Below are 26,194 nucleotides of genomic sequence, written 5' to 3'. Positions count from 1 at the left end.
CAAGTCACTGTATTTGACCTGTTTCTAGCTTTTAAAAAATAAGTTTTTAGACACATTCCTCATTCTTAATATGGCCTGCCCTTTGTCACTTGTGTTATAGTAGACCCTTCCTTAGAAGAAAGTCCACTATTTACTGCAGTACTCCCAGGGCAAGAAAAATGTGTTCTGAGCATTAGTGGTCATGACAGGGAGACAGCACGATGATATGATATAAGGAACCAGTTATCAGGTGGACCTCGGACGAGTCGCATAACCTCTCTGAACTGCTTCCTTCATCTTAAAGGCAGGTAACAGTAGCCTTGTGCAAGGAGTTGTAAGAACTAAGTGAGATGATTTGAGGGCAAGTACATGACACATGGTAGGTACTTGGGACATGTGAAAGATATGTGGACCTAGTGCTGAGAAGGAATCACACAGCTCACTAACGAGACATGCCCCTGGGCAGGGCACTGTGGGCAGGATGAAACCATACTCCTCACTGTCAGTCACACTTCTCTTTAAGGAAGCATATTCTCGCCTCCCTCCAGGTTACTCTTTCTACAACCATGGTGCAGTTTTGTGCTGTTTCAAGATGAATTGGGTCCATAAGTGTGTGGCTGTCTGATGTGAAAGTTTTCTTTGAAGTTTTTGTAGCTAATTTGGTTAACTCTTCGGTTCTTATAGCCTTTTTGAGCTTTCAGCCATACAAAGAAATTAATTATTAATATCCCACTCTGTGCTAGACACTTTAGAAAGTATCCTCTCATTTAATCTTTATACAAACCCTGAGGTATAGATAGTAGCCCCATTTTACAAATAAGACAATTTGAAGACAATTCCAACGTCTACGCTTTTTATCCTAAACAGAACACTTTTTTATATAATGTGTTAAGGGGTCCCTAAGACCACTTCCAGTTTTGATGATTTCCTAGTAGGACTCACAGGCCTGAGCAGGTAGTAATACTCATGGCCATGATTTACTAGAGCAAAAAGATACAAAGCAAAATCAGCATAGAGAAAAGGCACATGGGGCAGAGTCCAGGGGAAACCAGGCACAAGCTTCTAAGGGTCCTCTCCCAGTAGAATCACACTGGGTGAGCTTAATTCCCAGCAATGGTTTGAGACAACATGTGAAAAGTTGCCAAGCAGGGAAACTTATTATAGAGACTCAGTGTCCAGGGTTTTTAATGTGGGCTGATCACTAAAGTAGGTACCATTTGCCTGGCACATACCAAAATTCCAGAATCCCAGAAGGAAAGCAGATGTTCAGCATAAACTTTGTTGTTTGCACAGTTTAGGCTTAGAGAGCCACTCTTATCAGTTCTGGGAATAGTGGGAACCCTCTCGAAAACCAAGTTCCCAGACGCCAGCCAAAGGCCAACCTTTTAAGCAAGCCTTTTAAAGAATAGCAGTCAGGCCTGCTAAGTTAACTCTTTTCTGTGCAGATCATCCTCCCTTTGCTTTTTTTTTTTTTTTTTTAGTAGTAGTAATTTATTAAATATCAGAATGTCTTACAGTCAGTGGCATCTTAGATTCAGTGTCTACATGGTATTTTTAAAAACTGGAAGCATCATTTAAAAATCAGGAAATTACACACATAAACCCACTTTTCTGCCTTCTCTCTGTTGACTCAGAAGGTCTAGTTCCCCTGGGTGGCATCACCCTCAGGATTATAGTAGGTAGGGCCCAAGCAGCAGCTGCCCCTTGAACTGGAACAGGCCAGAGTAAGTCCCCTCAATTCTTTAACACCTCCTCCACCCCATAGTACTCCTGAACCTGACGCCATGTCAGTTGCCATTTCACCTTCCTTGCTCCTAACCAAGACATCCTTACAGAAAAAATTATATTCAGTGGGACGGACCCTACATGCAGGGTGATAACACCTGCAGTATTGGTGTCAGTTATGCTTTTTAGGGATCCTGGATTTAAACAGTTAAAACAAATTCCATTAACCATTAAGGTCTATCTTAGAAATCCAGTTGACTTCCTCCTTAAGTTCCTGTATTAACTTTTTCTTTAACCTGGCCCAAGGCATCAATTCCAGCATAGCATAACCTGGCTAAGTTGAAGCTGCCTGAACGCCTTCCAGGGCTGAGGCAGTATCACTATGTCAGGGTAAACACAAGAAATACAATTCCGGAGGGCACACATGCTACCCTTGGGAATAAAGTTACCAATTGTTAGAGCACCCCAAGTAGGACATACATTAGTCGGGCTCCCTGTCCTACCACCCTCCAGTAAATTCTCATTCTGTTAGTTGAGCCCTTGGTTTCAGAGGGATTGCCTAGGGCAGTCAGTCTTCGTTTTTGCTTGTCCATGACACTAGTCCGTTCACGTCATGAATCTGGAGGTGTTCTGTATGGAAGCGTAGGAGCTCAGGCCATCTCATAGTCACCACTGTCAAGTGTGATTGCAGACTCAGTGGTCAGTTTGAATTCAAAGCATTCACAGCAGCTTGGAAAGGCAGCATGGGGGCTTTTCCTTCTGGGGGAAGTGAAAGTTTCCAGGAACAGTTTTGAAAAGCAAAGGTCTTTTATGCCTTCCTTCCTCCCTTGCATTTTCCCAGGTGCCAGAATTTTGTTTTGTTTGTATTGTTTTTCTTCTTTGTTACAAAATCAGTGTGTCCTATTTAGCATCATAATTTTTCTTTTTTTTATTGTTCCTTACTCTCAGACCTTTTTTCTGGAAGAATTGTATTTGTAAAAGGGACAAAAGATTTTTATAAAAAACTTAGTTTTATACAACTTAAACAGAAAGACACATCATGTTTATGAATTGGTTAGGACAAAATTTTGAAATAAAAAATTTTTTCAAAATGAGTTCATAACCTCCTACCCCTTTCATCCTGTTCATTTATCCAGTGAGTAGCCTAGAAAAGATTAGTCCCTTTTTGAGAACAGCAGTATATAGTAACTCAGCTGTTTTTCTAAGGTGTATGTACCAGGAGAAGGGTGAGAGAAGTAGTCAAGCTATTTATAGTTGCAAACTGCAACTAATATAGGAAGTGAAACACAAGTTAACAACAGTGAGACATCCCCTGAAGGAAGGCAAGAGTCTATCTGTAAGGAATGGGCAGAAAGGTCACTCTCCTTGTGATGTGTCCTCTCCTGACTTAGAGCTTTTGGCAGTAATCACAAATTAAGAATGCAGTCAGTCTCTGTATCAAATCAGAGCTAATCAGCAGCTTGATTTTAGATGACCCATGAAAAAACAAATTCTTTCCTGTGGGCTTTTTTGTGTAACCCAGATGGTGCAGACAGCATCCATGATGTTTTCACAGTTTCAGGCCCCACAGGGAGGTGTCCTAAATCTACAGTGGTCCCAGAGTCAAAGTTCTGTTCCTGGACCTGTACTTGCTTTCGCTTCAGCACAGCACATTCTGATGCTGAAACAACTTACAGGAGACAGTAACAGGTTTTAGTTGAGAGCCAGGTCCAGACAGTTAGGATCTATGGAGTTAGGATTTCAAAAGAAGGCAGCAACTTTTCTTCAGCAGCAGCAAAGCGAAGATGCTGCAGGGCCAGGAGCTGCATTCCAAATTCAGGTGACAATCAAGGCTTTTCTAAGTCTTTTGGTCTTGTTCAAATTTATGTACTCAAAGACATGCATGACACTGGAAAGTCATCAGCCTCTAAAGATTAGACATCTGATTTTATAAGAGCTCATTAACAAACTAAAAACTGCTTTTTAAAATTCCCAAAGCATATATCCAGGAATGGCCTCTCTTTTTCATGTCGTCCCCGTTTTTCCAAAGGCTCCAATAAGGAAAAATCATTAGTTCTGGAGACTTGTTCTGTTTCTAGTACTCATAGAGTTTAAATTCTAACTCATTCATCAGATGCAAAAAGCAAGGAAATTGTGTTCTAACACTTTTTCTTTGCAGCTTTCTTTGGTTGGGATGATTCCTCTAGCATTTATGAAATTAGAAGCATATAATGTTTTATATCAATTTTTACTTCATATCCAGATACAACCACCACAAAACACAAAATCATTATTATTTTTTTAATTCCCTCCCCCCTTTTTTTCCTCATGGCATATTTTCTCAAACACCTAGCAGTAATTTAGCAGTTACGAGGTTAATATTAAAGTTCCTGGGGGAAAGATGGCTGCTGGAATGCAAGGCAAGTGGGGGAGGGAGCAGTACTTGACCCCTGCTGCCGGGGTGACTACAGTTAAGCTGAAAAAAGTGACTGAAGTGTTTTTCTCCATTTTTTTCCCCCTCTGGTTTATCTAACATTGTGCTTCAGCTCTGGGACTGATTTAACTTTTTTTTTTTTTCCTTCCACTTGATGGAGAGAACAGCACCAACTTTAACATTTATGGCCCATTCAAAGCTCACCTTTGGAAATTTGGGGATCTTTTGCATTGCCACCTGGAAGAGAACAAAAACCAAAGGCATTAGAAGGCTCACTTTAGCCACTACAGCTAAAAGCAGTCTGGCTAGCCAGCAATTCAGCTCTCCTGGAATTGGATATATAATTTTAAAATCCCATAGGTAACTTTTACCTCTCACAACAGACAGCAGCTCAGCTGCTGTTTCATACCATGGATGAATGACTCCATATCCATCCAGGCACCAGAGTTTCATCATACCCTGCCCCTTCATTCTTTCTTTTCCCAAACAGTATTTTCACCATATTTGATGAGTCAGATCAGGTTGTTCTTTTCAATCCCACTTCTGACACCAACTCTGTGGGGATGAGTTCCCAAGACCACTCCAAGGTTTAGTGATTCCCTAGCAAAACATACAGGACTCTGCGTAGAGTAACACCCATAGCTATGATTTATTATAGCAAAAGGATACAACACAAAATGAGCACAGAGAAAAGGCATATGAGGTGAAGTCCATGGGAAACTAGGCACAATCTTCCAATAGTCCTCTCCAAGTAGAATCACACAGGATGAGCCTAATTCCCCCAGCAATGATTTGAAGCAACACATGCGAAATATTGCCAACTAAGGAAGCTTATTAGGGACTCGGTACCCAAGGTTTTTATTGGAGGTTGATCACTTAGGTACTCTTTGCCTGGCACATACCAGAATTACAGAATCCCAGAAGGAAAGCAGATGTTCAGCATAAACTTTGTTGTTTAGGCTTAGTGAGCCACTCTTATAAATTCTGGGAATAGTGGGAACCCACCTGCCCCTCAAACCCAAGTTCCCAAATGCCAGCCAAGGGCAAACCTTGTAAGCAAGCCTTTCAAAAGAATAGCTGTTAAGCCTGCTATGTTGACTTTTCTCTGCCATATAATTTTATTTTTTAAGATATTGACATCTCAAATTCACTTCTGGGATTTACTACTGGATATGTAAGTTGAACTCTATAAACTGGGAAATTTCTAAGCATTTGATTTTTGCCTCTCACCTTCACTCATAACAAAAGCTAAATGTAGCTTCAGAAAAATTCTAATAATAACCCTGTGTTTTCAAAGGAGATTTTCAAGAGAACCTGAGGTAAACACAGTCCCTGGATGTGGCCATGTCTTCCTTTCTAGGGTGCCAACATCTTCTATGTAAATTTGCCCCCAAAACTGCAATGGTCTGCTCAGGACCCCTGCAGTTGTCCTTGAGGCTGCAGCCACTTTTCCTCACAAGGAGAATACTTTCTCAACCTGGCTACTTAAAATAAAAGGGAAGTTGTTGGTATTTATTTTTCCTTGCTTGTCTTATAAGCAAATATAAATCAACACTGTAAGGATGATTTATTTAACACTACCTGTTCTTTTAAATCACATTTCAGAGGCACTGTAGCCTGAAACAAGAGCATACCAAGACTGTGAAATCAAATGGACCTGGCTTTGAATTCTGGATCAGCTCTTCATTGAGTGATTTTAGAGAGATTACTTAATCTCTTGGTAAAATGGAAGTAATGATACCTACTTCAAAGCCTTGTAAGCATTAAATGAAAGAATGAATGTAAAATGTTTAATACGTACGGCATTTAACACAGTAAGAATTTAATAATAGTAACTGGTATGATGGTAATGGTGGTGATAGCTCCCCTCTTCCTCCCCACTTCCTCCTTCCTTATCCTTTTTGTTTGTTTGTTTGTTTGTTTCAAGAGACAAAAAAGTCCAGTATTAAATGTGCCTTACATGCTAATAAGTTGCAGAGCAGTGGCTCCAACTAGGTCTTTTGATTCCACATTTCTACCTTTTTCCCTACTGCCTCAAACTTGTTATTTTTTTTCAGGAAGGATTAGAGTAGAGAGACCCTAGGAAAGGGAAACCAAATAGGACTATTGCAGTAGACAAGACAGCAGGCTGTGAGAATCTAAACTAAGATGGCGCCTGGCTGGTGTGGCTTAGTGGTTGAGCATCGATCTATGACCTGGGAGATCTCAGTTCGATTCCTCGTCAGGGCACATGCCCAGGTTTCGGGCTTAATCCCCAGTAGGGGGCGTGCAGGAGGCAGCCGATCAATGACTGTCTCTCATCATTGAAGTTTCTATCTCTCTCTCCTTCTCCCTCTCCCTTCCTCTCTCTGAATTCAGTAAAGACTTTTAAAAAACAAATAAATGAACTAAGATGGCAGCAATGGGATTAAAGAGAAGGCAGCAAAATCAGGAGGAAGGAAGAATCAATGGAATTTGGTGGTTTCTAGCTATGTCCAAGTGGGGGCGGTAGGAACAAGGAGTTGTCAGAGGTAACTTAGAGGCTTTCCAACATGAATGACTAGAGAGATCATAGTTCATGTGCAGAAACCAAGGAAGACAGATGAGGAGGTAGATTCACTTGGGGATTTGCTGAGTCTGAGATGCCGGGAGGAAGTCTGGGTGGTGCTTTCTAACAGAGGAAAAAGAGATTTAAATTGTGAGAGTGGCAACCACCAGAAAATGTCCCTAGAAGTGACTGGGGCAGCTTTGAAGGAGATGAGTCATGGAGAGACAGTATAGGCTAGTGGTTGAAAGATTGGGTTCTGGAGTCCTAGACTGAATCTCAACTCAGCCATTTCCTAGGTCTTTGATCTTGGGTAAATTACTTAGCCTCTATGTAGTTCAGTTTCCTCATGTAGACGATAAGGATAATGATAGTACGTACTTCACGGGGCCGTTGTGAAAATGAAATGAAGTGATACTTATAAAGCACCAGCACATGGCAAATGCTCCGCATTTTTAAGCTATTGTGATGAAGTTGATGGCAGGAAGAGGGAAGGATCTTGCTACAGAGGTATTGAGAGAAAGGTGGTATTATGTAAGAAAACCCATTATTGTATGCCTCTGACCAGATCAAAGGAATGCACAAAGAAGTTTTTAAAATGTGTTTGAGGTGATTACAGCCATTTCATGGAAGCTGAGTGGAATTCAGAGTCTTAATAAAATCTGCCTCTGCCTTTTTCTAAACTATTTACGAAGAACTTGGTGTGGTAGGGATTGATGACAATGAATAAAGCCATTTATTTGTATGCTTATTATGTGCACAATCAAGTATATTCTCTGAAAGATAGATCTTATCCCCATTTTACAGATGAGAACACAGAAGCTTAGGAGAGCTTAAATTTCTCAAGGTTGCACAATAAATATCATTACCAGTATTTGATTCCCAAAACCCAAGTACTTTCCCCATACCATGCTAAACATAAGATCGGCTGACTGTTACTGATTATGATAGGTATGTTGGTGAGTTTAAACCTTTATCAACTTTTTTATTTTGTCCCAGAACTTAACTTTTATAAGGTGTTTATAAAGTACTATACTATTCAAAATGCTATAATAGAAATCAAATAAACTTTTGAAGGCTGTACGTACAATCCAATCTGACTTCATTGAGCCATAAATAAAAAATCATTAGTTCTGTGTTCAGTATGCCAGGTGCTTCTGCAGACAAGCTTCGCTCACTTAAAGTCTGTATAATAACCCCACTGTAAATAAAAATAACTGCAAGTGTGTATATGTGCAGATTAACCTTTTCTCGACACTCCTTGTAATTTTCAAAACCAGTGCTGGAGTTCTGAAGTGCATTAGCCATGCAACAGCATGCCACATCCCCCGGGCTCACTGCAGTGCCAGCCCCAGCCCCAGCCCCAGCCCACTTCACCCAGACTGCACCTGCTCTTCACCTACAACCAGGCTTTAGGCTTGATGTCTATGGCTCAGTCTCAGACTTGAAGGTTCTTTTGACATTTCCAAATTTATTTCACTTTCTTTCTTCTAGTAGGCTGTATGTAAGAGCCTTGTGTGAACAGGCCTTCCTCGTGCATGGATATTAGACTGTGAGAACTAGAAAAGACCCCTATTTTATAGATTAAGAAACCCAAGATGCAGAGAAGGAAAGTAACTTGATCAAGGCCTAGGAAAATCAAAAGACACCAAAAGTAGAAATGGTTGGCCCAAATTTACAATAGTCACAAAATGCAGGTAAGATACACATTTTGTAGACAACAAAAATAATTGTACACATCAAATCTGAAGTTATTTGGGGTTATGTCTAATTCATCTGAGTACAGTGCCTACCACATAGTAAACAACTGATAATTGGTTTATTCGTGAAAGTATAAGTCAGTAAAATGGTTAGGTTATAGGAGAGAGTTGTGTGTGTGAGAATGAGACACGGAGGAAAGAGAAACATGGAGCTGACTAAGACCCTGAGGCTGAGTTAGGTGTTTACCTTCCTCATGCTCCCTGCTGCCCTCTTCCCTGTTGTAGCCCTTTTCTGACACAGTTTCTGACATCATAGTAAACATTCAGGAAATACTTGTTTAGTAAATAAATGAGAAGAAAAACGTATTCCTACCTATTTATGCATATACTGTTTTTGTTTGGTTTTTGTTTTTGTATTTTTCATCCTACCAGGCAGAAACTCATGGTATCCTCAAGGCTTGAGGATAGGCAGGAGAGGGACCACATTATAGTGACATTCACCCTCACTTATTCCTAGTTTCCCGCCTTCCCTGCCCCATAGTCACTGAAGAAAACTCCAAAGTCCGGATGGGGCGGGACCGTGGAATCTGGATTTTGAGCTCTAGAAGTCACCCCTCTGGTTAAAATTTTCAGGTGTTTTTTAACAACCAGTTAGTTGTCAGCATCTCGTGTTGATGTCTCCACAGGACATTCTCAGAAAGATATGACATAGTGGGAAGGGCCTAAGGTGAGAACCAGGCACCCTGGGGCAGAATTTTTATTCTTCTAGCCATTCGCTGTGTGATTTCCTGCAAGGTGCATGCTTTCCTGGGTCTTATTTTCCTCTTATGAAATATGAAGGGATTAAAATAAGTGCTTCCTAAATCCCCCCTCAGCTCTGACACTGTGTGACTCTGTGAGTAAAGGACCTGAATATACAAAATACCTGCCCCACTGACAGCTCTCTCCTGAAAGCTGGAACAAAGCCATCGGCTTCCTGGCCCTTCTGGCTTTATTTAATATTGCCTTCTCCTCCCTTTATATGAGAATGTCTCTGTCCCCGCAGTTTATGGGGACTTAAGCTTTATTTACTGTAGCTGGAGGCTCTATAAGCCGGGGCTTTGACAATATTTCACATTTATTTATCTGAGCCAGAGCTTAGGATCAGGTGGCAGCTAAGTCACTTAAGGTTATTCAAATGCATTGAAAATGTTGCTTAATAATTCAGAACCAGTTTTCTCTGTTTAGAGTATTAAGATTTTTTAAATCCTTCTAATTAGCCAATTCCAACAGTAGTTTAAGTAGGGAAAGATCTGTCCCTTCTGAAAGGGTTACTGATGCAGACTTACTGTCAATCCCTATGTCTGCAGCAGGACTGACTAAGGCAAGGGCCGGAGAGAGTCAAGAGCCTGGGGACCTGCCAATAGTATCTGCTAATAGTAACAGGTCCTGCCTGTTGCAGGGGTGGGGCTGGGGGAAGAGGCCTCAGGATACTGCTCCTCTTGACTCCCTTTCTTTGACTTGGTGGAGGGTCTAGCAAGGAGTGGGGAGCCCCTACTCAGTCACTCAGTAGATCCTCTTTCAGCAAACATCTATTGAATTCACACTGTTTCCAGCAGTGGACTAGGCCTTGGGGATAGATAGCCAGTGAGACCTCATCATATGCCCTCAGAATTCAACCTGAGAGACTCATAGACAAACAATTGCACAATAACCTGAGATGCATAACAGACAGATAACTCAGTGTGGGACTGTAGCTGGCCTTTGAGTTAGATTCTCCAGAAATGGATGGCCTTGCCTGGTTAAAGTATAGGAGTGCTGTTTAAGCAAAGGGCAACATTGCCAGTGCCTACATTACAGGTGAAACACTGACCTTGAATCTGCCAGCAGACATGGCATCCACCTGTCTGAGGATCCTAAGGTGAAACAAAGGTATTAGTGCAGCAAACGTGAATTGACCACGTTCAGGACAGTGGAATAGGCACATGAAGGAGAGACCACAATGAACATATATGGCCCCTGTGTTTCAGGAGCCCAATGAATGGGAGAAGATACCACTTACGATTACCTCTGTTACAAGGAACAGGAGAAAGATTAATTTAGGCTGTCACTTAGGCCTACTTTTGTGGATGAAGTAGCATTTGAGCCGAGCCCTGAAGGATATATAAATTTTCAACGGGATAAAGGACAGTCTAGTAGGAAAAAAACAAAAGCAAAGATTCAGGTAAGAACAGTACCATATTTGGGGGAATAGCAAACTGCTCTAATTGGCTGGAGCATAAGGTCTATGAGGGGATAGTATTTAGAGAAAGAATGTTGAGGCCAAGCCATGACCACCCTTTCAAAAAGTTTAGGCCCAGATATCACTTATGTGATATATATTTTTCAAAATAAAATAGAATAACATCTGTTTTGCCACTTAACTCTTAAAATGCTGTTTTTAAAGGCTTACTCTGTATTTTTCAATGTTCGATAATGACCAAACATTTTCTGCTCTGATCATTTATTCAACAAGCATTTATTGAGAGTATGTAATGGGCCAGGTTCTTTGCTAGAAGCTGGAAATATAGAAGCAGGAGACACAGTGCTTGCCTTTAAGTTGCTCGAAAGTGGCTTGCGCAAGATCACACACGTAGTCCAAAGAAGAATGCTAGGGCTAGGGCCAGGTTTGCAGTCTCCCAGAGGCTGTGTTCCCTTCTTTCCTCCTCTACTCTGAGCCCTGACCCTCTGTGGACATGGGGACCAAACTGATAGAAAATGAGCATGCGGAAGAGTCTGGCCAGATAAAAGACATATGTCTGGCCACCTTCAAGTACCAATACCTTAGCATCTTCTCTACTGAATACTTTTGTTTCTCATCATGGCACTTTTCCTTAAATCCAGGACAGTATCTGGGAGTTTCTCATACGAGTTTGGTATTATATAAGTGTCTGCTGGATGAGCCTTCAAAGAAAACACCTGCTCTGTTCATGGTTCTTGCCTTCCAGTTTCATAAGCTTTTGGGCAGATGAAATGTAATATGAAAATAGCTCAGAGAGAGCCTTGGTAACATTTAAGATATTGAACGAGCTGCATCTGGTAACTAGAAAATTTAATGATCTCCTGCTGATTTGGTAATTGGATAAGTAAATACATCAGAATAAATCACACCGGCAAGTCTTTTGTATGTCGTTAGGGACTCAACTCTTTTAACTCCTGTTCAAAGCTCCAGCTCTTGAGTGGTGTTTGCGTGCAGAGTTACACACATACCAGATCTGTAGCCCTGCTTGAGTATTGAAATGCATTCAAAATGCTCACTTCCTCCCTAGCCACTCTGCCTGAGAGTACCTCGAGCATACCACTCCAGATCTCTCTGAAGCTGGGGAGTGTAAATTTAACAAGACATTCACACCCTTCATTATCCAGCTCCACACTGTCTTTTCAGCCTTGTCTTCCATTATGACTGTGCATGAGCCTTGCCAGAAACACCACCCATTCACAAATTGGGAAAACGAGGCCAAAGCAAAAGGGCCTATCCTGTTGCCCTAAGGAACCAACCATTGGAAAATTTTAAGTAGGAGAGACAGGATCAGATATTTTGTTCAACTCTAAAGTGGCAGTGTGAAGAGACCCAGAGGGAAATGGTCTCTTAGAGCCTATTAGTTGGGTAATGTCACCAGCTTACAGATGAGAAATTTGGGTTTTCTGGAGGTTAAATGACTTGCTCAAGAGCATACATGCAGAACTGGGATTCGAAACCCACCAGTGCTCTTTCTTACTGCCTGCTAGTTAGGACTTAATCCTCACCTAGTGATGAAGCTCTGGACAGACAGTAACCAGGATTTCTCAGGTCTATAAGCTGGGGTAGCAGTTCCGAACCTAACCAGCTAACAGGTTTCTCTCCAAACACAGCTGTTAGTGTTGTGGACCAGTCTTTTATCAGAGGCATTCTAGAAACCTTTTACACAAGAACCTGGCAGCCTTCCATGGTATCACCTCTGAAAGTGAGGCATGTCCCCTAGATCAGTGCCTCCCAGCCTTTTTCAGATATCTGCACACATTGAAAATGTTTGTGTGCCTCCTTGGAATAACCATACTAGGTTTCTCAGGGTCATAGACAACCCAGCCCTGAGGTTCTGGCTGCCCTGAGGGGTGAGAGGTCAGCATGTTGCCACAATGCAGAATCCTCATTCACTAAGTTGCCTGTACTTTTTTATTGAGCTTTCAGGGACAGTGAGCTTGCAAACCACTCTGTAAAGCAGGACTGGCTTACGTGAAATCGTGTCTTCTAGAGCCCAGGAGGAACTAACCTTGGGAACTGGCTTCCCAGGATGAGGAGACATGCCTCTTTCATTCTTTCTATATTCACTCTACAGACTTGGATCTCCTCCTGTTTCTAGACTAAAGAGGTTTTTCCCTTCCCACCCCCACCCTACCCTCTTGTTAGAAGCCCCTCTATTCCCTCTGGACTCCCCACACACACATGCACTGTCATTGTTGTTTAATAGTATAGTGACCAAAGCCACCAGCATGAATACCAGTGCAAGGAGAAGGTCACATCTTTTATTTGGTGTTTAGAGTCTCCCTGACAGTGTGCCAAGTGGGAGGCCATTTGACATTAGTATCATTTTAGAGTTGTGTCTTCATTAAGTAGCCGTCAAAAAGCTGGGAATGAAGACTCCAGATTTGGTTCCAGATCTGCCATGAATGCTCAGTAACCTTGCGTAAACACTTTCCACTGACTGGGCTTTTCTGTCCCCATCTGTTACAGAGATGGCCTCTAAAAACCCCTCCAGCTCTAATAGTCACTAGGTCTATGATAATTGAGGAGCGAGTTGAGTGAAGCTCACCCAAATGCCTAAAGTAGTAATGTACTCTGTTATGGGGAGATAAGTGCTTCAGTTACATGAAGGGGACCATCCTTTCAAGCCGGAGACATAGAATAAATAGTCCAGTGTATGACTACGATACTAAAATTAGATATCTAATATGGTGGTTAAGATGGAGCCCTGGCTGGGTAGTTCAGTTGGCTAGAGCATCATCCTTATACATCAAGGTTCTGGGTTCAATCCCCAGTCATGGTACATACACAAATCAACCAATGAATGCATAAATAAGTGGAACAACAAATTGATGTCTCTTTCTCTCCCTCTCCCTGTCTCCCTTTCTCCCTCTCTCTCCCCCCCTCTATAAAATCAATAAGTAAATGAAAAAGAACACTTTGGAGCCAGACCTCGTTTTAAATCCTTGCTGTGCCACTTCCTGCCTGTATAATCTTAGACAGGTTATATAAACTCTCTGAGCTTCTATTCCTCATTAATTTTAAAGTGGGGGTGGTAGTACCTCCTTCATAAGGTTGTATAGTGCTTATAAAGCACTCAGAAGAGTTAGCACGTAGTAAGCTCCAGTGAATGTTAACTGTTATTATTATAATGTGATAAAACAAAGAACAGATAGGACAGCCCACAAGATAATTTTCATCCCTTGGTCACCTTAGTCTTCTCTTCCTTGTCATTCATTTTTTTTCTTCTTTTTTTTGTTTAATCCTCACCTGAGGATATTTTTTCTTTTAGAGTGGGAGGGGGAGAGAGAGAGAAACATCTATGTGAGAGAGACATTGATTGGTTGCCTTCCACACAGGCCTCCAGGAGGCTGGGGATTGAACCTACAACCCAGGCAGGTGCCCTTGACCGGGAATCAAACCCGCAACCCTTCGGTGTGTGGCGCATTGCTCTAACTACTGAGCCACACTGGCCAGGGCTCCTTGTCCTTCCTTTACCTTCTCATTCATTCCACCTTCTTCCCACCTAAAAAAAAGTCAGGGGAAGAAAATGTGCTGTAGGCACCTTATGCTTTGCAGCCACAGAAGCCCACCCAACCTCACTCTCTACAACCCCGGTTGTTCTAACACAGCTTAGTAATGGAGTATTGTCACTGTTTCCTGGAAACCTTCACCCCAGTGCCACTTCTCTGCTGTGATCCAGTGAGACATTGGTCCAAAAACTACACAAGGAGCTAGGATGGAAATAGCCATAGAGTAGTCCCATAGTGGACCGACCCTTCCAGACTAGAAGTTTCTTTTGGGGTTGCATTACCGTCTGCAGCAAATGTAGAGGAGAATTTGCTAGGAGCTACAACTGGCACTGTGGATGATGACAACAATGTTGATGATGATTAGTAAGCCTCATGTTTGCAAAAGACTTTACAGTTACAAAAGCCTTTCACACGCTAGTCAGCACATGGCCAGCAGCTCAGCTCTGAAATTCTCCCTCTGATACTTTGTGGGTATAACTTCTCTCTTTAGGGATTCCCAGTTCATCAAAAAGTGTTACAGAAAATGGGAAATTAGCAATTAGGACCAAGGTGACAGTAACAAAAGATAACCTATGGAGAACAACAAAGTCCGTAACACAACTGGGATATGAGCCACAACACAGCTACCAGTGAGTGCCTGCTGTCCTTATGCCCGAGGGAAAGCCAGCCAGTCACATTAACTGTCCTTGTTTAGAAGTAGGATCGGAGGTTAAGAGGCAATAAAGAGCAATGCTGGAGTATAGGCTGGAAGCTCACAAACCTGGGTGCAAATTCTGGCCTCCTCTTTCCCAGCTATGTAATCTCAGGCAAGTCCCTTAGTCATTTTTTATCTCAGAGAATTCATCTATAATGAGTACTTATCTCATCTATGAGTACTTATCTCACAGAAGCGTTGTGACCATTTAATTAGGTTAATTTATGTAGAACAAGTGTGATAGTGCTTGGCACTTATAAGATGTCAAGTTAATGGTAACTTTTTTGGTAGTATGACATTAACAGTTATTTTTTAAACTTGTGATATTTAATATGCATGTTTTTCTAATGGAGTACTAACGGAATATAGTTTACTCATGGCATTCCAAAGTATTCCCTCAAGTTCAAAGTAAGTGCTAATTTTGAACAAAACCAAAAGCAGATACAATCTGCTTTACTGTAATCTGGAAATTTACTTAGTTAGCCTTCTTGCTGCCTCATAGAGTAGACAGAGCTCAGGATTTGAAGTGAAAAGACCTGAGTTCAAATGTGAGTTCCACCAATTTCTACTTGTATGACCACGTGTAAGTAATGTTCCCACTTGAGCTTTGCTCTTCTCATTGTAAAACTGAGGATAAGTCAGCCCAGTCTCCTAGCATAGCTCTGAAGTTTAGGTACTATTTGGGAAAGTACTTTGAAAGTTGTAAAATAATAGTCATTATTATTATGTACACATTCTTCAGAGAGAAGATTATTAGCACATTCCCTTTGTGTTCAAATAGCTTGGGTGTAAAGAAGCGTCTCGTTAAGAATAAGCTTTGTTGTAGCTTTATGTTACATGGGAAATGTATTTTTGAACTGATTTATGGCCTGACTGGGGCACTCTCTCATCTTCTAATCAGGGCCAAACAGGCTTTGAGAAAAATAGAGGTGTAGCCCTTCTATCAGATTACATCAGATCATGATTGTGAAGAACTTGCTTAGTGCTGTGTGGTACTTGGGGCTTTAAGGGCCATTAAATAATATATTTTTACTTAACTAGTTCAAGACTAATTGAAAGACAAGACCAATTGAAAGATAGACATAGGACTCAGGTGGGGATAAAAATATTACCTTTGTTACTGAAAAGGTTGATCAGAGATTGTGACCTGGGATCTGAGGCAAGGGGATTGCTGATATAATCCTTGCCCCTAAATTAGAGACTTGCCCACCCAGTCCTTGGCATAGCTGGACACTACAGGCCCCTTATACCTTATAACAAGAAGGCAGGCTGGCTCCCAAAAAGGGTTTGGACAAATGTGTAAATGGCATCTGTTTATCATCATGGTTGGTGAACAGAGTATTTTCACTGCCCTAAAAATCCTCTGTGCTCTGTCTCTTTATTTCTCCACTCCCCCACCCCCTAACAACTAGTGTTTTTTGTTTGTTTGTTTGTTTGTTTGTTTTTTGGCTATTTCCCTAGTTTTACCTATTTCAGAATGTAATAGTTGGAATCGTACAGTATGTAGCCTTTTCAACACTGGCTTTCTTCACTTAATAATATGCATTTAAGATTCCCCCGTGTCTTTTCATGGCTTGATAGCTCATTTCTTCTTAGCACATCTTGGTTGCTTTCAGGTTTTGGCACTTATGAATAAAGGTGCTATAAACATCTGTGTGCAGGGTGGGCGTTTTTGTGTGTTTTTTTGTGAACATACATTTTCAGTTCCCTTGGGTAAATGCCAAGGAGCATGACTATTGAATTGTCTAATAAGAATATGCTTCCTTTTTAAGAAACCACCAAACTGTCTTCTAAAGTAGCTATATGTGTGTAGGCGTATCTCAGTTATAATTTGCATTTCCTAGTGGCATATGAGTATCTTTTCATGTGTTTATTTGCCATCTGTGTATCTTCCTTGGTGAGGTATCTTTCAGGTCTTTGGCCCACTTTTTAATTGGATTGTTTTCTTACTGAGTTTTAAGAGTTCTTCGTATATTTTAGATAATAGTTCTTTATCAGAGGTACCTTTTGCAAATATTTTACCACAGTCTGTTGATGTCTCCTTCTCTTGATGGTGTCTTTTGCAGAGCAGAAGTTTTTAATTTTAATGAAGTTTAGTTTATCAATTATTTCTTTCATAGATTGTGCCTTTGGTGTTGTATCTAAAAAGTCATACCCTGGCCAGTGGTGTTCAGTTGGTTGAGTGTTGTCCCATGCACCAAAAGGTCACCAGTTCAATTCCCAGTGAAGGCACAGGCCAGGGTTGGGGGCACAGTCCGCGGTGGGGGGTGTGCAGGAGGCAAACATTTAAAAATAAAATAAAGTCATTACATCTCCAAGGTCATTTAGGTTTTTTTTCTGTTATCTTCTAGGAATTTTACAGTTTTGTGTTTTACATTCTGAGTTAATTTTTGTAAAGGATATTAGGTCCACCTGCATCTAGAATCTGTTTGCATGTGGATATTCAGTTGTTTCCGCACCACTTGTTGGAACTGGCATTTTTACTAAATTGAAAATATTAGATCCAGACTTTCCTTTATTCAACTGCAAACTAAAAGCATTTCTTAGCCCTGGCCAGTGTGGCTCAGTTGGTTGAAGCATCATCCCGTGCACTGGAAGGTCAAGGGTTTGATTCCCGGCAGTCAATTAATGTTTCTTTCTTTCTCTCTCTCTCTCCCCCCTTCCTCCTTCTCTAAAATCAATTTTAAAAATTAGTAAATAAAAATAAAAGCATTTCCTTGGCAAAATTAAAGAAAATAAAAAGGATTAATAATAATGCCTATACCCTACATGACTGTGAGTTAATGGGTGTGTAAATATCTTGCAAACTATAAGGTATTGTGCATATATTGCTGCTACTGTTATTTTTAGTATTATTCAGCTCCTGCCCTCAAGTAGCTCCCAGCCTACTAGTAGTATGATGTTTATGCTCAGATATTTTTTAAATTTTTTTTTTTTTTAAGTGAGAAGCAGAATGGTGTGGCCAGAAAGAATCCCAAATTAGAAGTCAGAAACTCTGGGGCAGACTACTGCATCTGCACCTTATCAGCTGTGCGACCCGGGCCAAGTCACTTGACCTCTCTGAGCCTCAGGTTGCCCACCTGTGAAATGAAGGGTTAGACTATTTCACATTATTACTTTAGTGCGAAAATAGACATTTGATTTTCCTAAGTATAATGAATAAAATGTCAAGATGGTTGAATTTCCTCTTCTAACATAGACAGAGCCAAGCCATACCTCTTCTCTGAGAATACCTCTCCTCCCCAAGAAGCCCCAAAGGTGGCTTTCCCTGTGGATTTAGTGAGTAATTCAGTAAAGTCTCAAGTAAATGGCAGAACATAAGCTCAGGTAGGGTTTTTGTATTCGTATTTTATAAACATTTCAGGATTTTTTCCTGACCCTTAACCTTTTGCCATTCTTAAAGTGAAGATCTTATATCCTGGAAGCTTGGTTAGAAACAACCTCAGGGTCATCTCATCCAACTTCTTTCTCCGTGTGGCTCCTATTCTTAGCAGCACCTCTGGCAGATGAGTAGTAGTTAAACATATGGATTTCAAAGCTAGATCGCCTTGATTCACATCTGGCTCTGCTCTCAATAGCTTTGAGACCTTGGGCAAGTTAGTCTGTTCCATGGCTCAGTTTCTTCATCTGTAAAATGAGAATAATAACAGTACTTATCTCAGATAACATACCCCAGAAGGTTATTATAAAAATTAAATTATTTTTAAAATGTAAAGTGCTTGGAATATACCGGGAGAAAAGTAAATGCTCCATAAATGTTAGCTATGCCCTAGCCGGTTTTGCTCAGTGGTTAGAGTGTCCACCTGGGGACTGAAGGGTCCCGGGTTCAATTCTGGCCAAGAGCACATACCTCAGTTGCAGGCTCAGTCCCGGTTGGAGTGCAGGCGGGAGGCAACCAGTCGATGTTTCTCTCTCACGTTGATGTTTCTCTCTCTCTCCTCCTTTCACTCTCTTAAAAGCAATGGAAAAAATATCCTCAGGTGAGGATTAAATAAATAATGTTAGCCATTATTATCATCATCATCATCATCATCATGTTTTCAAATAAGCCTCTATTTGAAAGCTGCTAGGGACACTAGAGAGTACACTCCTACTCTCCCTCCCCCTCCATCACCCCAAGGCAGCCTGTTGACATGTTGGCCGGAAGCTTCTGGTTACCATGCGCTTTGGAGTCAGACTTGAGTTTGAAACTTTATTCTGTGTGCAGCCTTGGGCGAGATAAGCTGGGGTATCTTCAACTGCAAAATGGGAATCATGATACCTACTCCACTGGGTGTTTTGAGGACTAGTTAAGGTACTGTATATAAAGTAGTTAGCATGGTCCAGCTGCATGGCAGGCACTCAGTAAATGATAGTTGCTGCGATGATGATGATATGGTGATGATTGTAATGATGGTGAACAAAAAGAAAAGAAAGGATAGGAGGAGGAAAAAGGTAAAAAAGAAGCAGGGGTAGCCACACCACCAGCTGCTGCTCTGTTAAGTTCTTTCTGACCTGCTGGGTTCTCTTTCTTTGCTATGTTACCTCACTGATCCCAGCTCTACCCACTGGAGCTCTGTCTACTTGTCAGTCCTTCAGATACTCAAAGAGGGTGCACACAGCCCCCTGCCTGCCCTATGGCAGTGCCCCTCTCCAGGAAGACATGCCCACTCTTCAGCTGTTTCTCAGAGAACATGGTGTTTAGGCTGGTCCCTCCTGGCATGCTCTGCATCCCTTGAATGGCCCAGAGCACAACAGCACAGTTTCATAGTAAGGCCCCTATTTTGCTGGAATGAAGCATGGTGTCCTACATCCCCCTAGGTTCCCCACAGTCTCTTTGTCCACACCAGGCAAATGAGAATGAAAACAGAGATTGTCCTGTTCACTTTGAAATTCCTGTCTGAAATGACCTTCAGAGAAAAAAAAAATTGCTTCTGGCCTGGGGCACTAGATCAAGCAGCCGTGTTTGCTGTGCAGTCCATTGTGGCCCAGCCCTACTGCAGTTAGAAGAGGGGATCTCTAGATATTGAGGCATCACCCAATCAGGGAAAAGGGAGCACTTCTGCTGGGCACTGGAGTAGAAACAAGAAAGGCAGCCTGGTGCATACTGAGCTCCAGAAGGTTTTGGAGAAAGAGCTCCAGCATTGGGGTCAGACAGACCAGGTCCTTTACCCAGGGCAACACTCAGCCAGTGATGGCTGCCACCCACTGAGTGCTTCCTGGCTCGGGCACTGTGCCCGTGGCCTCACCAACATTATTCCAGCTATCACAACAACCTGTAAAGGAGAAACTGATTCTTCTCATCATACAGGTGGGAAAACTGAGGCTCTCTGGTTTTGTAACTTCTTCAAGATCATATAGGTATTAAGTGGCAGCTGGGATTTGAATCTAGGTCAGCCTCACTCTTTCTAACCATTGTGCTGTACGGACAGGCCCTACTGTCCATGTGGCTGTAAATAAGTGGCAACCATTCTGATCCTCAATTTTGTCATCTCCACCTACCCTGCATAGTTGTTCTAGGAATTAAGTGGAATAACATATTTAAAGTGTCTGGCATGTAACAGATGTTCAAGAAATTTTAGTTTCCCCTCCTCACATCCCAGCTCTCCCACTTAAAGTGACAGGGAAAATCTCTTTTTCTGGACACAGTTTTCTCATGTAGAAGCTGGGTGTGTTTTCTGAACCTCTAACCTTGTGTGGTGACAAGTCAGGTGGGGTTTGGCTTGGACCTGAGGCTCCAGCCTCCTGGCCTCTTTTGCTTTGCAGCATATCTTTCTGCCAGTATGCACAGCCCTGGCACTGTTATGATTATGCTTTCTCCCGGCAAACATCATATTTACAAACCACAAATAACAAAGTAGAGTGTGCCGGAAGAGCTCTGGCATGTTAATTAAGAACAATAGCAGAAGCAGCTGGGCAGAAAATGCCAGTGAGTCAGAAGCAGAGGCAGCACAGCTCTGCTTGTTGACAGACGCCAGCGCCGTGTTGTACATTAATTGGGGAAGTGGGTAAACATTTGCCAGCGCTTGCCCCCAGTGCATTGGAAGACGGACAGCAGGCTGGCCCTCCCCACCAGCTTGCCTGCCCATGTGCCCACAGCCCCAGAGATACCAGTAGAACAGCTTTGCTCTGGGTTCCTATAAGCAGAGAAGATTCTAGAGGCGGATGTGTCTCCTTAATGACCCTCCTGGGCATACCCAGTTTCCGTCTGGATACAGTTGAAGATAGTGTTCCTCCTTCAGTTCAGCGGCCTGCCTGTGACTCTCAGCCCTCCAGGACCCCCGTCCTGGTGGGCTAGGAGAAGACAGTGGAGCCATCTTATTAGGTGTGACTTGAGTTGAGCAGAGGACAAGATTGCCTGCCTCGGGTGCTGCAGTCTCTGTTCATGGGCCCAAGCTCCTGTAGCTGGCAGAGCACACTGCCCAGCCTCTTGTCATGCACATTTAAAGCTGCCCATCTACCAGTGTCCATCCTCATAGTTGCTCACACACATGGCAGCTATCACTGAGTATCAGCTCTGGGCCAGACACTGTGCTAATTATATATTTTTTCTCATTTAATCCTCACATCAGCCCTGCAAGATTGATACTAACTCCAAAGCCACAAAGCTAATAGCCAACACAGCTGTGATTTAAACCAGAATCTTTCTGGTTCCAAAACCCATTGTCCTTTCCACTAAACCGGCATTTCTTAGCATTTTAAAATTCACGATCCCTTTTGTTAAACAGGAAATTTTTGTGTCTTTCACTCTCCAATTCATAAAATGTCCATCCACGTCCCATCTCTGCCCCCGACCTAGGAGATTATAAACCTAATTTAGGATCCCTGTATGATTAGCATATCCCAACTGAGCCAAGATTTTGTCCAGTTTTACTCTCTGGTTCACATTATAAAATAATGTTTTTTTAATTTCTAAAATATAGTCATGTTACAACACTGACTCCTTTTTTTCAAACTAAACACACACACACATACACACACACAACAAGGAGATTGTGACATGCCTCCCTGAAGAGCCGCTCCTCGGCAGGGTGATGCTCGTCTTTGGGTGTGGCGGAGTGGGTGTTCTGCAGTGTATTACAGCTGGTTTAGCAGGCAGATGCGTCCCAAAGGCTTAGCTCTCATCCCACCAAGCAGAAGAGGCCTCCCTGCTGTCAGGAGCTAACCAGGGCAAGGTCCCCAGGAATACCACTCAGCCATTTAACCGGCATCCTTTCCTCAGGGCCTCCTGTTCTGGTGGCCAAGCTGAGTTGTACAGGAGGCAAAAAACCTCCACCTGCCCAGGAAGAGGTCCAGTCTCCTGAACCTGTGCCTTGAGGTCAAATGCTAGTTCCTCCGCTAAACTACAGGACTTGACCTCTCTGAGCCCTGGCTTCCTCACTTATAAACTGGGAATAACAGCACCTACGCCCCAGGGCTGTTCTGAGGATCAGATAAGAGAACAGCTGTGAGAATGCTCATGCCAGGGCACAGAAGGCTCAAAATCAGTGTGTGTGGGCAGGACCTGAGTGTCATGGGAGAAAACAGCACTCATTCCAGTCTTTTGAGTATGTGCTTTCTTTTTCTTTTTAGATAACCCAGCTGGACCCAAATAAATCATTATTGGAAGTAAAGTTGTTCCCTCAAGAAACCCTTTTTCTTGAAGCAAAAGAGTAAACGGCTCAGCGGGAAACCAGCCACTCCTTGACACGCCGGAGGCCGGCCTCAAGAGAAGGGCTCCTTGCCAACCCACCTACACACGCTCGACTCACTGAATTCAGTGTCACACTCTGCCTCTTGCAAGATTGCTGGAAAAAAGTAATAATAAACATAGCTACTTAAAATGTCCCATCCACGAGTATATGTTCCCAACCCTCCTTCCAGAGAGTTACAGCTCTGCCACCCCCACCCCGCCACCCCCGCCTCGCCCCGTTCAGTGACTGATGCACTGGTTCAGTGCGCGTGACCATAGTAGAATCAATACCTCTCCAGTGCCCACCTGCTCCCCAGTGTCCAGGACAGTTCTGTCTGTCCTGGGACACCAGGACGCTGTGTATTTGATATGTCTCATTGAGCCAGGGCTCACACACCTCTGCCTTTTTATTTTCATAACTGGATTTCTACTTTGTCACCTAATCTTCAGAGGCAGGGGGAAAAATCAGATGGAACTTCTTGGCTTGGAGATGAAACATTATTGGAGGAGAAAAATGCATATCATTTTGATGGTACTTTCTGACCTCTTTTACAAGGATGTAAAGTTGTGTTTGAGGACTGCATTTGACATATATGCAAGATATTTATTTACTGCTGCTGCCTTGGGTCTCCAGGTTCCATCTAGGAGGTGTTTGCTGTTCCGTTGCAGCGTGGGAAACTGTAAGCGCAATGTGAATGTTGAGACAGTGTGAAAAGGACCAGCACCAGGACTTTGATATCTGGCCTGGCTGCAGGAAGCTGCTCTTGAGTTTGCATTTGGGCAGTTGGGCCTCATGGATACCAGCTCCCAGGCTGCTGGGCCTTTAGTGTACAGTGAACGCAGTTCCCTCCCGCTTTTCTCTCCCTCTTTCCTTCACTAATTTGGACCTTGTCACTTGGTGTTTTAAACCCCTTGTCTATCACCAAAATCTGATAAGCCACCCCTTGGACTCTTGAGTCCGCTGTAATAAGGAATTTGCTCCACTTTTTATTCTTTTAATGTTTTAATATTAGATATTGGGCTCCCATCTCCAATGAAAGGGATCTCATTCAGTGGCTGAAAATGCTGATTTCATATATTTAAGAGAGCAAACTTGGGGACTCAGCTCAAAAGTCATGTGCTGTCTAAACCCACATATTATAATTTTGGGGTGATTTAGTTAATGTGGATTTTTGTTAATCTATGGATTTGGGGTTTAGAGTTCAGTTTACTGTTTATACTTTCACTGACAATGATTTCTTTTCAGTCTTAGAATGTTCCTCTATATGTTTCTGTGTCACCTGTGTTCTCTATCTTAGGGGTTGGGATCCTGATTTGACATCTGTACTTTTCCAAATGAGAGTCTAAGTGCTGGGGTTTTCCCCTGGCCCAAGCCAAGGGGTTATCAAAAGACTCTTAACTGAAACCTGAGATATGCCTGGTTGTTCTCCCTCTGCCCCAAAGTGGGCATTGGCCAAGAAAATTCCATCTCCACCTTTTCTCTGACGCTCCAACCAGGGACCTCCCCTGAACACTCTCTTAAAAAGAGATGTGTTCCTAACAGACTAGTGCTGCGTCTGCCCAGGTGCAGGCCTTCTCTGGCCCCCAAGGTCTCTCCAGGAGACTGAAGGAGGAGACCCACTGTGTGGGAATTCAGCCTGAGCACTTTTCTCCGGCTCCACTCCACCTTAGCCTCGGGCCCCACTGCTACAGATGCACCAGGGCACCAGCTCTTCTTTTTCCAGGTAGACCTTGCTCTGTAGCGGCCATGGAGACGCTACAGCCCTGAACTCAGGCCATACTCAGGAACAGCAGCAAGGGTGTGGGTGGGGTTGGAGGGACTTTCATGTTAAACTGTTCCACCTGACTTGGGTTTGATATCATCATATTGTTCCCTCAGCATCTTCACTTCTGTATCCCAATATAGACTTTACTCTGAAACTGATTTCATAAAAGTTATTAAACGCTACTTGAATGTGTATGGAGTTTACACACCCTTTTTCAACCCTGTTGTGGAAGGTTCTTGCTCAGTCCCACGAAATCCTTTCCAATGGGCCCTGTTGCTGGGAAAAGCTCAGCTAATTCTCACTGTTCATGCATGTCATTCTGGTCTACCAAGCTCCAGAACAGGAGGCCAAAGCAGTTTCATGCCTTTTCTTATAAACACAACATTAAAATGACTACAGAAACATGAAGTGACTTGTCACCACAGAAATAGCAATGTCCTTGACAATTCTTTCTCCTACCCTTAAGCTTCCTTGGGCTTTGCATCCCAGCCTCCAGACACAGAGTTGGTCAGCACCTGTGCTTGGTGTTCATAAGCCCAGCTGTATACAGAGAAGGTCCAGGGTCGCTCGTCACCCCACCCCCATTCTGGTTCACTCTAGGTTTCTTGGAGTATCAATTGTACATTTAGAGCATTAGTTTGAAGATTTAAGGAAGTATTTCCAATTTCCCACTGCCTCTCGGAAGGTGCTGTTTCAGGGAGGTTTCTGGTCTGTGACATTACCATGCTCTGGCACCACTGATTTTAGGGGACACAGGTGCTCTTCTCTGAATTATAAGCATCCAAAGTCCGAGTTGGATGAGAGCACCTTTTATCGTATAAAAAAATAGAATTTAGGCCTCTATAAATTTACTTGGTGACATTAGAAACATAAGTTTTCAGTTTCATCAAAGTTGCTACTCCCAAAACTAGACCTGCCGACCTGAGTGCTGGTCCATGGGACGGGTTTTAAAGATGCCACAGAACACTGGCAGGTTTCCCCAGAACGGCGGAGGAGTTCATTTGGGTGTGGGAGGTCTTAATTGTCTCCTTGAGCAGCATCACTGACTGAGGCTCTTCCACCAGCCCCTCCCTCATCCAGTCCTGGGTCCCACCAGCCCCTCACCCACCCAGTCCTGGGTCCCACAAGGGGTTGGGATGTGGAATCCTAAGTTCAGTCCAGGCGTAACTCACATAGCTCTCATCGTCTACATGAGCCTTTCACGTGCATTATCTCATTTGATTCTTTATAAAATTCTTGATGGGAGGCCACACACACACTCCAGAGACTTCACTGTCTTCCAATTTGAGCCTTCGTTCTGCCACTTCATAGCTATATCACCTTAAGATGAGTAGCCTCTCTAAACCTCAGTGTCCTCATAACATCCAGATAGCACTCTAGAGTTCAGCACACCTGCCACACCCACCACAGGCCACCGCAGCGAGGGAAGCAGGGCAGAGGTGATCGTTACATTTTTGCACATGGGCACAGAGGGTAGTGGCCTGCCTGACGTCACACAGGATGTCAGCAGGACAGTCAAGCCCTGGACTCAGGTTTTCAGGTCTATAGCTCTTCCATGAAGAACCTCTAAATCTCATGTCCGAAAAATTGTTGGAATCCCCTACACTCGTGTACAGAAAGTTTTGTGCACTTTTCCAGAAGGGGAATCTGTATTCGTCAGGTTCCCAGCGGGCTCCACTGATGACAGAAACAACGAACCACCACTTACATCATGCAAACGTCAGACTGCAGAGTCGAATCTGTCCATTCTCCTCCAGCCATATTTTTACCTAAAGGAGAGCTGCAGCCCCCAGAGAGGGTGAGAGGCAGCAAGTGGGCTTTCTTGCCTGGACCCCCCTCTCTCTGCACTTAGTGCTTCTCCCTTGTCTCAAATAATCTGCTTTGGAAGATGACCCTTAACAACCCCAGCTGGTCAGACAGCTCCTCCCTGCTGTATTTTGAAAGTTTGTCCTGAAAGGAAATATCAATGA

General features: G+C 42.9%; 1 protein-coding gene across 1 annotated transcript in view; it reads left to right on the top strand.

Moving 5' to 3' along the window:
- FAF1 (Fas associated factor 1) overlaps positions 1 to 24,406 on the top strand; it is a 272,216-nt gene extending 247,810 nt beyond the window's left edge. Inside the window, exon 19 of the mRNA XM_081143762.1 lies at positions 22,359 to 24,406. Coding sequence (XP_080999888.1) covers positions 22,359 to 22,442 — 84 coding nt within the window. The 3' untranslated portion in view covers positions 22,443 to 24,406. The remainder of the gene's footprint in view (positions 1 to 22,358) is intronic.
- Positions 24,407 to 26,194: the final 1,788 nt, after the last annotated feature.

This window comes from Miniopterus schreibersii (genome assembly GCF_964146895.1).
Source record: "Miniopterus schreibersii genome assembly, chromosome: 8".
NCBI lineage: Eukaryota > Metazoa > Chordata > Mammalia > Chiroptera > Miniopteridae > Miniopterus > Miniopterus schreibersii.
The sequence above is the reverse complement of the archived record's forward strand: the minus strand, read 5'-3'. Positions and strand labels throughout refer to the sequence as shown.